At 47.5% G+C, this 13,030-nt stretch overlaps 5 protein-coding genes across 5 annotated transcripts; 1 reads left to right on the plus strand and 4 right to left on the minus strand.

The window, feature by feature from the left end:
* Nucleotides 1-1,300: 1,300 nt before the first annotated feature.
* On the minus strand, nt 1,301-2,933 carry CLUP02_06600 (uncharacterized protein; the record flags this gene model as incomplete). Its single annotated transcript, XM_049285599.1, has 5 exons — nt 1,301-1,722; nt 1,787-1,860; nt 1,926-2,308; nt 2,374-2,697; nt 2,868-2,933. The coding sequence occupies 5 exons, from the start codon at nt 2,931-2,933 to the stop codon at nt 1,301-1,303; spliced, it is 1,269 nt and encodes a 422-aa protein (XP_049142742.1).
* Nucleotides 2,934-3,820: 887 nt separating this feature from the next.
* Nucleotides 3,821-5,017, plus strand: CLUP02_06601 (alpha/beta hydrolase fold-3 domain-containing protein; the record flags this gene model as incomplete). Its single annotated transcript, XM_049285600.1, has 1 exon — nt 3,821-5,017. The coding sequence occupies one exon, from the start codon at nt 3,821-3,823 to the stop codon at nt 5,015-5,017; it is 1,197 nt and encodes a 398-aa protein (XP_049142743.1).
* A 508-nt stretch (nt 5,018-5,525) lies between these two features.
* Nucleotides 5,526-5,723, minus strand: CLUP02_06602 (uncharacterized protein; the record flags this gene model as incomplete). The annotated part of the gene is made up of 1 exon (XM_049285601.1): nt 5,526-5,723. A coding segment is annotated over one exon (198 nt), but the record flags the coding sequence as incomplete, so codon positions are not given.
* A 1,143-nt stretch (nt 5,724-6,866) lies between these two features.
* On the minus strand, nt 6,867-8,677 carry CLUP02_06603 (ent-kaurene oxidase; the record flags this gene model as incomplete). The annotated part of the gene is made up of 5 exons (XM_049285602.1): nt 6,867-7,297; nt 7,356-7,495; nt 7,702-7,834; nt 8,005-8,073; nt 8,128-8,677. Coding segments are annotated over 5 exons (1,323 nt in total), but the record flags the coding sequence as incomplete, so codon positions are not given.
* A 991-nt stretch (nt 8,678-9,668) lies between these two features.
* CLUP02_06604 (uncharacterized protein) lies at nt 9,669-12,125 on the minus strand (the record flags this gene model as incomplete). The annotated part of the gene is made up of 6 exons (XM_049285603.1): nt 9,669-9,739; nt 9,795-9,998; nt 10,064-10,821; nt 10,874-10,968; nt 11,022-12,066; nt 12,100-12,125. 6 exons carry the CDS (start codon nt 12,123-12,125, stop codon nt 9,669-9,671), a joined length of 2,199 nt encoding a protein of 732 aa, XP_049142746.1.
* Nucleotides 12,126-13,030: the final 905 nt, after the last annotated feature.

Consider the following 13,030-nt stretch of genomic DNA (forward strand, 5'->3'; position numbering starts at 1 on the left):
GTTAATTAATATTTTAATAACGGATTAGCAAGGACTTAACGACTTATAGCAGAATACCTTTTTTTTATTAATTTAATAAATAATATACTTAGTAACGTAAGCGTTAGTAATATAAACGAGCTCGTTAATATTATAATATAAGCTAGCTAAGTAGTATATATAAGGAGTACGACTACAGAGACTACGGAAGCCCTTTTTAGGATTATATTCTATATTAAGTATATTTTAAATACGCAAAATAATAAATATTTTAATAAATACTTAGTAATAATATAGTAAGAGAGTCGTAATTAAAAAACGATATAAAATTAGAATATTATAAAAAAAAAAGTATAATTATATAAAAAAGAATTTATAGAACGGTTACTAAATAGAAAGAGAGAAGAAAAAGTAAATACGCGACTAGTAACGGGGGAAAAATCTTTTATTATACTTAATAGCTTAATAATAATAATAACCGCGAGGTTAGGTAGGTTCTTATATATTACGATAATTAAAATACTTTATTATAAATATATATTACTAACTTAGTAACTAGTCGGCGCGCTATTATTAAATAATAATAATAAAGTATTTATTAAATAAAGAGATAAGAGTAATACCTTATTCTTAAGTAAAAAAGGATATTATTAACGCTTTACGGAATTTATTATAAATAACGACGTTAATAGCTTTATTATTAATATTAAAAAAAGATATTACGTAATAACTTTAAGGACTAAAGTTACGTAAGGGGGGAGTAATTATAATAGATTTAGGATATAATTAGTAATAAGATACCGATAACTTAGTAATTAGTATATAGATCGTATTATAAAAGAACTTTTTAAGAAGTAGAACCTTTATAAAGGACTCTATAAGCTTTAGTCTTATAATATACTTATATTTATATTATAGCCTCGCTAGTTAAGTGCTTATAGCCTAATCTTTTATATTAATACGTTAACTTAGGCTAACGTATCGATTACCGTACTTTTTATTAAAATAATTTAAGTTAATTACTAGCCTCTAATTAGCCTAGCCTATTTGAATACTAACTACGCAGAGCCTAGCTTACGTATATACCCGAGACCGGCGGTTATGTGGCGGCCGTAGCTATACTTAGGGGCAGAATAGCGGCAGCTGCTGGCAGAATATCCTCGCCCTTATTTTATAGGCGAGTTCTATTGTATAATCTAAGTAACTAAGGTATCTTCTAAGTTCTAATTCCCTCTAACGGTATCGTATTCAGCGTTTAAAGACAAAAAGAAAAGGCCACCATTAGTAGAAATATAACAAATTATATGGTATCTTATAACACCTAAATATGCTGCCTCTCCTTTCGCTCTTCTTCCCACGTGACATCCCTCTGGACGACGATGGTGTCCATGGGCAAGTCCTTACCAAGAACGTCACGCTTGTCGCTGGTTCTGGTAGCCCCGGAGACGGAGTACTTTATGTTGCTACCGTGGTGCAGATACTCTTCGGAATCATTACCGATAGTCAGACGCTCGTGGTTCGCGGAGCGCTTGAAGTTGTGAGAGACGCCGGGGCGCGAGTTGCCGCCAGTACCTCCGAAGGTTACAGGCCCGCCCGAGACCTGGTTGGACTTCTGGTCCCGGGTCGACCACGACGTGCCGTAACGGATCCTGCGGTAAACCGGAACGAGAGTGACGGCGCAAGCGCCGATGATGGCGATGTAGATCTCCACGACGGTGGCGGTCCACATAAGAGCGTATTGTTCTAATAGTTGAGCGAATTAGCGCCAAATGTTTCGTGGTTGAAGAAGATGCGGGTGTTTACGTACGTGTCATGTCTGTTACGCCTATTGAGTAAAGGGAGGCTAACGAGCCGAACCGCACCAGACTAGCAACCACCACACTGTCTCACTTTGTTAGGTTGTGCCCACAGACGCGTGTTCAAATTTTTTTTCGAGTTCTACTCACAGACTCCCTAGTGCGAAAACGCAGCAGATGCCGACTCTCTTGCTCGAGCTAACCTGTAGCTTCAAGGTCTCGCGGATCGGAAGCACAAGCGTGAGGATGTCGATTAGACTGTTGGCGATTGAGTTGCCAACGAAGTAGAGAATCAGATCGATGCAGGTACCCGCGCCTGGGTTCGTCGTTTGTTCCCACGTGTATGCAAGTGGGCGGCATTGCAAGCAGTTGGTGATCAAGATGGCGATGAGCCAACCCAAGCATGCTGCGGAGAGCGCGTAGATGCCCTTTTGCATGAACGGCGTGGGGAAGACGCGCCAGTAGAAGGCCAGCAGAGACAACTTGATCAATGGCGAGGAAAAGCCGTAGCAGAACTCGGCGACGACAACGCACTGCAGTAAGGGTTAGGTTTCCACGGCTTGACGGAGTGCTATAGGGAGGAAGAACTGCATCAAACCTTCAAGAACGTGATCAGCTGATTTGGGTCTTCAGCCATCACATCAACGATGCTTCGTCCCAAGCCGCCGTGGACCGTTGCCTCGATAGTCGTGGCACAAAAGGCATGGTTGATGATCAGACTGACCAACGCCAGCCAGTCGTCGAGACCCCATCCCAAACCCGTGAGCTTTCGTGCCCAGAATCGTCCGATACAGGTGATGGTGGCTATCACCGCAAGAACAACATTGATGGCGATGATTGCCGTGTCCGTATGCGGATCGTTGCTGCTCGTCGATGTCGTCGTCGAAGCCATTTTCCTATTTAAACATGAAGCGTCCCTGGTCTGACCTGAGTCGTGTATCCGGTCAAACAGAGCAGATTCGCCAACAAACCCAACCAACAATTATCAAATGTAATGACCAGAGCAGGAAGGTGACGAATATCGCGGGAATCGGTGGACGGTATTGTTTATGCACGATGAAAGCTCCTTTAGTGGCCCATGGGGGGCAGAACCAAAGTCCGGTCTCGATCCTTGGGATGCCGGGCGCGCCCCTCGCCGCGCGCCCCGTTGATAGACATCAGTCTAGCATCAGTCTAGAATGGTCAAACTTTGGAAACATGTCGTAATGCCTGTGCCCTCAGAGTGGTGCCTTCGCACGCTCGAGGGACAAGACTGCGAGAGAATTGCCCGTTGTAGGTTTGCAAAGTCGCATACGGGCCAATGCCGCGCATACTACCCTCCTAGCTGCTGGCCTCGAAGAGACCTGCTTGCCGGTGCAGAGATTCGCTTGTCACTTGGAATTGCGAGTCAGGTGACGCCCACTCTCCGTGCTACTAGACTCCATTCAACTGTCCACTCCAACACCACACTGGAACGAAGGACATGACTCGCCAAGGCCCCTCAAGAGTCCACCATCACCAAATATTACCCTATCAAGAGGTATCGAATCGCGGGCTTCATGTCTGGCGCAGTATGATTGAGATTGATTTTGCATCGAGAATTGGATCTGAGCGGAGCCGCGTTGAAGAAATTCGACCTGTCAACCAGGTCCAGGTCGGACGGAATACTCCTTAGAAATGTCGAGCCTCACCCCTGGATGCCGGACTCTAGTCCCGAACTCTGAAGAAATCGTGGTTCGCGGAAACAGAAAAACATGCAGAGTTTTCATGGGTTTTTGCTGCCCCCAGCAAATTGCTTTCTCGAATGGGAAAAGGGAAGACGAACTATGCCTGAACTGTATCATTGACGATCTGTTACAGCAAGTATTAAGCGCAGTTATCCTCTCGTCAGTATATCGCAACCGTCTGATGGGCTTCTGCTGACTGCTTCCCCTTTATGACCCTGGTGATCGATCGACATAGTTGTACCGCGGCTTTCATATACTCACTCGAAATCTCTGTAACTCTGTAACTTTCTACCAAGATACTCACCTCTTTACGTCGCAGTTACACAGCGATCACTCACGATGGCCGGCACTCAGGGGCGAAGTTTCCCTATTCTCTCCTATCAACCTCTACGCATCTTCTATCAGATCTTCGGCGCCCTCTTCATTCTCTTTCCCTGCTTGCCGATATGGGCCATCAAGGCGCTTATTCCCTCCTGCCGTCCTCACCCGAAATGGGGCTTCAAACAGGCCCTCATGGCGCGCTTGACGCGAAGCATCGTTGATCTCTACTCAAACGTAGGCATCACCGAGACTCATACCCTCAAGCCAGGAAAGGAGGGGGACCGCTTCCAGACCGCCGACCCCTTCCCTTCAGATCTCTACCTCGGTCCTCTGGCCTCGAACTCTGATGTGAAGCCCACCACCGTGGGGGGCACTTGGTTCCCGGCCAAGCCGGACGTCGAGAAGGGCTTCGAAGGCAACGTGGTTCTGCAAATTCACGGCGGTGCCTTTGTGCTGGGTGACGGCCGCACGGGATATTGCGGCTTCATAGCAAACACGCTCATCGAAAAGGCCGGCGCCGGCGCTGTCTTTGCGCCTCAATACCGGTTGTCAGGCTACGGCAGCGGTTCCGAGGCCGCCGCGAACCCGTTTCCCGCTGCGTTGCAAGACGTCCTGACCAGTTACCTTCACCTGACTCGGACCCTCAATATCCCGCCCAACCGTATCGTGCTTTGCGGCGACAGTGCGGGCGGCAACCTTGTGATCGCCCTGCTGCGATACCTCGATACCTACGGACCGGACCTCGGAATTGCCATCCCTAGCTGCGCGGTGCTCATCGCCCCCTGGGTCAACCCCTTGGCCAGCTTGGGTCCGGATTCGGTGTACAAGCAGCATGAGCACTGGAGCACCGACTACCTTCCCGTCTCGTTCTTGCGCTGGGGCGCAAAAGTGTACTCGGCCGGCGTTTCTGATGAGGACATGCCGTATGTGACGCCTCTTGGCAACGCCTGGGGAACCAAGGTGCCTATGTTCGTGTCGATGGGTGAAGCTGAGATCCTTGAGACGGACGGTACTGCGTGGTGCCGGCAGATGCAGGAGGCCGAGAGCAGCGTCACAGTATCGTATGAGGAGAATGCTGTTCACGATACGCTGCTGATGGGCGCCATTATTGGCTGGACCGAGAGCGCACAAGCTGTGGCTACGAGAATCGGAGAGTTCTTGAGAGGGGTGCAGACCGAGGAGGCGCCTAAGGGTGCGGACGAAGCTTGCAGTTAAAAGACTGGCTCACTCTGTAGTAATACGTAGATGAATGTACATAGAAGTACAAGCATGCTAATAGTTAACAAAGAATAAGTTGAAAACATGATGCGTTCCTTTTGTGATCAGTGATGAAGATCCTGTTTTGAGGGTGAACCCAACTAAGAACGAAACGTTCTGCAAATGGACAACAAATTCTAGCGGATCACAGGCTGCGAAAAATGCTTGCTCTGGTTCGAGAGCTTACTGCGCTGAAGTCGGCTCTCATTGAAGTCCTTCATGAATTATAAGATGTATACAGGCATAAATGTGACACGATTCAAAATAATATATCGCATCATTTCCCGGCTGCAGACTTAGATCCGCAAGGATTCCCCAATTTCATTCAGGTACGTGATCGCCTCATCGCGTTAGTAATCAGCCACAATCTCTGCGCCGGCCTCGCTCCACAGGCAGCGCACATACCCATTCAAATCAATCAAACAAATAAGTCAAACAAACAGTCAAATATAGGAATTTCAGCGAGTCAAACAATCAAATATTCTAGCCCGTATATTTGATATATTTGATCAAATCTAGAATCTAAGGGTGGACCCGAATATACCAATAATATACCGAGAAAATACGGAAAAAAGGGGCCGCCCGGACCCGGATTCGAACACCGGACCTCCGGAATTAAAGTGGAGCCGCCCCAAAAAATTCGTCGCCTACGGCGCCGCTTCCACTAACTATACCATTTACTCGTCTAATATTCAGCTTCACTCTATGATAACTTATCAGTCAAATCAATCGAATATTTGTCAAATTTATCAAACAATCAAATATGGCGCGAGAAATCAGCCAAACAATCAAATATGAACCTCATATTTGATTTGTTTGTTTGGGTATAAGCGCTGTCCACAGGATTGTTGACCGACTGGTTAACTCATATTACGGCCAAGCAGGCACATCGCTCATGTTGTGCTTGTTGGGATCCAGGTTGTTGACGAACGCAATCAGGGTACCCATCATATGGCGCGAATTGTTCGCCGGCAGCGTACCAAAGAAGTTCAACACGACATCACTCGCATGGAAACTTCCCAGATACGGGATGGCCTCGAGCGCGCCACGTCGAGTCTCCGACGAAAAGAGTGGCGCCGGTGACGATCTGAGTTGTTACATGGCAGATGCCCACTGCCGAGGCGGGGATGGCAAGTCGTTGCAGCATGGCTTTAAGGAGTGGACGTCTGAGTTGGACAGACAGGACTTGGCTGTGAATGAGAAGCTGAGAGCAGACTCGTCGTTCACGATAGGATAGAGACGGCTATGAGACGATATTTAAACGCTGGAGCCAAGCCTCCCGCCGGGCCGTCATTATCCAAACTGACAATGGCTTCATGCGAAGCCGGTTCCGGGAGGCCCTTAGGAAGTCCCGGAGGACTTCCGATGGAAGCCCCCGATACAGATTCATTGACCGGACAGTGACGCAAGCAAGCGGTCTAAGCGACCTTATCTCCTGCGTGGGATAGGTGAGATATTGAATCGGTGGGGTGATATGGGCAAAAGCCAGAAGGAGGACGTTGGGATAGCTCTTGACTCGATTCCCTTGCCTAGACGGCCGGCAGGGTCAATCCCTGTTACCACATGGGATGACGCAGCGACGATGGCTCCCTTATCACGTACATCGACCCCGGCGGCAGGGACAAGATCCAGGAATAGTGCAACAACTGAGTCGCTGTGGTGACTTCCTCATGAATTTACAGAAAATGATGCCATACACGTAGTTGCGCCGTATCCTTTACTACTTAGTACTTTATCAAGTGCCTGCCCACACTCTCTCTGTTCATGATCGACCTTTTCCCCGGATCCCGAGCAAAACCTCCTCACTTTACCACGCGTCAATGTCAATCTCCACGTTCTGTCGCCTCGCGACAAAAGCCTTTGTGCTACCCGACGATAAGGAAAGACCGAATTCATGAATCGTATGCTCGAATCCACTGTCAAGCTTCCAGTCGTATTTGTGCAGCAAGTGACACAAGAGAACCTTGACCTCGTTAGAGGCAAAAAATCTCCCAGGACACGCGTGTAGGCCATGGCCGAATCCCATATGGGACACTGATGTGCTCACCAGATGAGCCTTGCTATCCATCTTGGGGTCTCCACGCATCCGGAAGAATCGATACCCGTCAAACTCGAGAGGATCTGGATATACGTTGGGGTCCACCATCGAGCCGAGGTCTGCCATGCAGCGGTCTCCCTTCTCAAGGACCAATCCACCAGGAAGCTTGACTTGACTAGTGGCTTTCCGATTCATCGTCGCTAGGGAACAATCAGTCGATGTTGCTCAGACACCTGAAAGGAGTTCAAAGTCACTTACCAGACGTTGTCGGCTTAAGTCTCTGCGCCTCCTTGATGACACTGTCAAGCAGCTTCATGTTGAACAAAGCAGACTTGGTCCAGCCCTCCTTCCGGAGGACCGCCACAATCTCAGCACGAACATCCTCCATCAACTGTGGTCTGACCATTAGTCGAAGCATCGTTTCCGTTGCGAGGTCAGTAGTGGTATGAATAGCCACAACAGAGAGACCAAGTTGGGCTCCTACTGGGTCAAAAGTACTGCCCTGAGCTTCTTCCATGACCCATTGAATCGCGTCTTTGTACGAAGGCTCAGTTCTCCCCTCGGCCAAGGCTGTCTTCTTCTCCCATTCTCGCTTTTCCAGTACCGGGTTAAGAACGCGTCGTGCCTCTGCAACTTGTTCTCTGAGTAGTCGGCATTGCGGAATAAAATAGCAGGCGATGTGGCGAAGATAATGAGGGTACTGTCGAAGGACTTCTGCGCTTGAGAAAGTGTTGATGCTATAAGAGCCAGTGATTTTGATCCATGCATCGTTTCGACAGAGTTCATCGCCAAGAAACACACGGGAAGATAGACGAGCGACAAGGTTGAGAAGCGCTTCTTGAAGCGGAATCTCACGCCAACCTACTTCCTTTAGCTAAGCCTTTTTCCATACCATAAAGTGGCTTACCTGTCGAAGTTCCGAGAATCAGGCGCGTAGCAAAGTCAGCTTCCAGCGACAGTGGTGCAGTGATCTCATCTTGACAAGGAATTGGTAAGCGAATGCACCTCCGACAAGGTGTACGAGACATACTGAGCATCTTGGTAATCTTCTTGTTGATCGTCTTGTGAAGCAACTGGTCCTTTCGGCCATCGAAAGTAAATCCCTCGAATCCGGGAATGTTGGGGTGAAAATTATCGACAAAGGCTTCGAGGAAGTCCAGAGATCGCTCATTGCGCATCTCATCGGCGTGGTGCGCCGGAATAACAATGAGATCCCCCAAGTCGGTGAACATTCGGTAGGGCTTGCCTTTGAAGGCCTCCCGAGCATTGGCCATCAGGCTTCGGGCATTGCTGACGAAGTGTTGTTTGGTCTTCTGGCCAAGGAAATCCCACTTTGGGGGCCGGTTGATGTAAGGGAGGTGGTCGTGGCGTCCTGGTATGGAGACATAAGCGAGTGTCAAGGAGAGGACGACAAAGAGCAGGCCGAGAGCTGACTGTTGCGGCTCTAGTGTGGCGAGCCAGCTGCTCCAGGATAGCGACATGTTGATGTTCAACGTAGTGGGTTTGGTATTGAAGTCAAGTTGTCCTCCAAATCGGTCGGTAGTTGGTAAGCGAGTTCGGGAAAATGATTGCTTTAGGGTTATTTATACAACATTGATCGGAGTCCTATCACACCGCGACATCCCGATTGTTACTTGAGGTGCAGAGGTCGGCCCGTCCCTGGACCTACTACTGTCTTTATCAGGGGCAAAGATCTCCGTGTTAAAGGCCGGGCTGTATGTCATCGAGTGGAGTACCTTGGGCATCCGCCGCGTACTCGATGTCTGCTGTCAGAGGTTTTGACCGCCATGGTCCAATAAGTTCGTCGTATATATCATCTGAACTTGGCACTGCCATGTATGTCTCCCTGTAACAAGGAAAACTCTGCTCTCATCGCACTTCAAGACTCCGTAGTCCGTACATACATGCGAGCACGGAGAGTCACACCGGTGGTGGGATTCAAGGTGGGGTCTTGAGCTGGCAATGCTCTTGATGGTTCTCACAGTGTACGTCAGTTAAGAGCTGCCATATCCCTTGAACTTGAGCTACCGGCCCTTTGTAGCTTGCCATAATGAGAACAGTATTCGTGCCATGTCGGTGGCATGTCTTAGCTCGGGTTCGTGTGACCGTTACGGCGTTTGTTGTTGGGGCGGGATGGTTTTGTTGCCTAATTAGGCAATGTGGGATGGAGGGGGCTTTTTTGACTGGGGCAGATGGAACTTCGATATTCTCAAGGAACCGCAGGACAGGCAACCGGAATGAGAAGAAAGATAGCTGAATGGGCCTGCCTGAGAGCCCTCCTTGTTTTCCTGCCGACCATTGTGTTATCTTGGTTTATCTTACGCAAAAATGCCGTGCATAAGATACGCCCCGTGATGTGTCTGCTTGTGAATTATTATATAAAGATGGAGACGTTGCTACGAGATGGAAACAGTACTAGTCAGAAGCGTGATTTATTACCGAGAATAATTTCTGAGTTTTCTTTACGCTTTATATTCTTGACACGGTAGCATAAGGCAAGTACTTAAGTACAACATAACAGCACCACTGCCGAACAGAAGACGGGGAACTACATTAAGTTGATTTCTGCCTCTAGATACCATAAGCGTCCTGCTCATACAACTTGGCAAGCTCGCTGAGAACCCAGCTCATACGTGGTGCGACTATTGATTGGATTTCAGCAATAGGAAGTGAAGGATAGATTCGAGTAATACTCACCACCCCAAACCCAAGTATCGTCATAGAGTCCAGCCCAGACACGAGCAAGATCCGCAGCGAGAGAACAAGATGGAGAACGATCAACGTCAATCTGGCTGAGAAGATACCGAACGTTATCGAGGACCTTTGTTTCTTCTGGCGTAGTCTTTCCACTCGTAGACTGCAGACATTCGACCGTATGAACCCACTTCGTTACTAGAAGGGCTGACAAGGTCAGTACAAAAACGTCTTCGTCATGGCGAAAACTTTACGAAAGCATCAGGACATACCGGCATCCCATCCCGCCAAAGCATGTTCAACACTCCACTTCAACGCCGCCGTCTTTTGCGTGAGCAAGACTCCGGCTCGAATGGGTATCGCAAAGCCTTCCAGAGCACAGTCGACAGCCATGGTCATGTAACCATCCCGCTCTTGAGCAGCGTCAAAGTAGCGTTGCAAGATGATTAACATATCCTGGCTACTCTCCTGAAAGAGTAGCGAGCGATCTAACGACTGGAAGTTGATGAACGCTCGGCCGTACGAAACACGCAAAACGGCAAATGCGTTAAACAACAATGGACCGTCAGCTTCAGTCCATGTGCCGTCGTTGCCATCGCGTGTCTCGGTTAGCAGATCTCTGCACCTCGATAGAGCAGCCTCTATTCTCTTGGCGTCAGACTGGTGGCTTTCTCGATAGCTTTGTGTCGTTCCGTAGCAAGCCTCTTTCCCGTGGGCGAAGAACCAAACGACGATGGCAACTTGGTGCATCACGATTGACGCTGCGAACGGTGACCACGTCCAGCTTGCGTCTAGTCTTTCTTCCTGTGCGCTGTTACCAAATATCCAAGCTGTTGCTTGACGAAGACCTAGGGGCGAAGAAGGCAGTCGTCTTTGCAGAGACGACCTCCATTCAGAAGCACTCATGGCATCCCATAGTTCATCTTCAGCGGGCATCTCAATGTTGCACTCCTCTAGCGCTGCGAAGCCTGGCACGATACCGTAGGCTATGACGAGAAGATTACCGAGAACCATACAGCAGCACATGAGACTTGATGATGTCAGCCAGCGGCGAAGTCTTCGACAAGAATAGGTGCTCTCACCGCTTTATCGACTCATGTTCGACCCAAGAATGCCACTGAGAGAGGTTCAACTTCATTGAACCAGGCTTTGCGCGGGCCATTCTTGACCGAAAATCCTGAGATGATCTGTAAGCGCGTGGAAGGAATATCTCGAAATCTGCACACGCACTGCTGATAGATGGCCACAGCCGACGAGAGCCTGACGTATCAACCGCGGCTCACTGCTGAAAGATGCGAAGAAGACGAGAATGAACCGCGTCTGGGCCAGTACCAGCGGCCCCTGGTCTGGTGGTGGTGAGTCTCGAGGTCTCGCCCAGTCATCCAATAGTTCTGGGATAGCCTGGAGTCGCTCAAAGTCTATGCTCGCGAGGACACGTTCGGCTGTAAGATAGAGCGATGAGGCCATCTTTCTCTGAAGTCTGTGGAGGGCACCTATGGCGCATATTCCTAGGACTAGTGGACTAGGAACCTTCTCTAATTCCAGAGTCTGCAGGTGCAGGAAGGGAAAGTGTATGTGGAAGGCATCCACGTAGGAGTTGAAGTATTGCTGCAAGCATGTAACGGGTGGTAATTGAAAGTCCCCAAGCTGAGCTTTGGTGAGGTGTAACTCTATATCAGCCAAGCAGTGAGCTCTCATCTCTTCTGTGAAAACGACTTTGTGATTCTTCGCCGTCGTCGACTTGAGTATCCGTGGTGACCACCTTCGTCGAGGCTTCAGTGCGCCTTGGTTTATTGTATGTCCTTGCGATAGCGTTGGAATTTCTTCTGCCCTATCCGAAGAATTGCTTTGGTTGGCTGAGGGTTTGCTTTGAGGCAAGCCTGATACTGGTGGCTGGAGCTGCTCGGAAACATCCTCGAGTACTGGAAAGGCGAAATGATCAAAGGTTCTACCTAAGAATGGATCGAAGAACTCGAGCGAAATATCGCTGAAGTCAAAATTCTCGACTTCGGGCATGATGTCATAACCAAAGTGAGGATTGTCCCCTAATACATCTGGCCTGTCGACATTTACCGAAGGTAGTCTGCCTTCAGATGACATCTGATTTGATGGTCCTGTGTGGCCCTGCAAACTTTGATTCTGTTCATTTGGAGTTGCCATAGATGTTGTTTCATCAACTTGGGCATTTCTTGAGGACGACTTCTCTGAAGTAGAGATTGCACCGGGTTGTGACTGGTCTCGGTGGAAAGTCTTTTTATGGCGAGTAACCAGATCACTAGTAAAAAATTGTCAGTAGTGAAGTTGTCACGAGTTATGGCACGCAGCAATGGGCATACGGAGTGTAGTAAAAGTGGCTTAACTATCAAAGTAGAAATAGACAAAAGGAGAAGGTCTATATACACGATATCTAAGATAGACACGTGATTTAGCACGTAATAGGCACTTTATAAGGTACGATTACTATCCTTATTACGTAATATACCCCCTAATTACTACCGCTAAGGAGCTATTATACTTAAGATAGAATCTCTAAATACCCTTATAAAGGCCTAATTTAGTTAAATATAAATAAAGGAAAATTAAGCATAAGGGATACGCGTCTTTTAAGCCGCGTTTATTATAAATATATCCTTTTATTTAAAATAAATAGAATCCTAACCCGGAATAGCGCGTATTTTACTACTTCTAGTATATAAATTACTAAGGGCGAGGCTACTTAGCCGCTTTACGTATATTTAAATTCTCGCGGCGTTACTTAGCTATTATTTTTCTTCTTTTTTTTAACCTCTCGTAGTTATTATAAGTACCCCCGTTTATTACGCGCGCGCGCCTACGCTATTAAATCGTTTACTAATTTTATTTTAAATATAAATATCTAATATATTTAGAAATAATAATAAGTTTCGCGCAATTTTTATAATACCTCTTATATACGTATTATATAGTTTACTAAGAGTTTAGATAGGTAATAATATTAACGAGCCTTTTTAAGTCGTTACCCCCCTTTATAACCTCTTACTTATTTACTAAGGCCCGGCTACTAAGCTCTCTCTCCCTAACTAGGAGGATATTAAGGTTATTAATTAAAACGCTAAGGACTTTATTAAGTTCGAGGCTCTCTTTAGCGGCTATAATAAGGGTAATAATAAAGTAAATAGTAATAATAAGAGCTCTAATAAGCTTTTACTTATCCCCCCCTCGGAGTCTAAGAGTAAGGATAAGACTAGTTCGGATAATAA

This window comes from Colletotrichum lupini, chromosome 3, assembly GCF_023278565.1.
Source record: "Colletotrichum lupini chromosome 3, complete sequence".
Classification (NCBI taxonomy): domain Eukaryota; kingdom Fungi; phylum Ascomycota; class Sordariomycetes; order Glomerellales; family Glomerellaceae; genus Colletotrichum; species Colletotrichum lupini.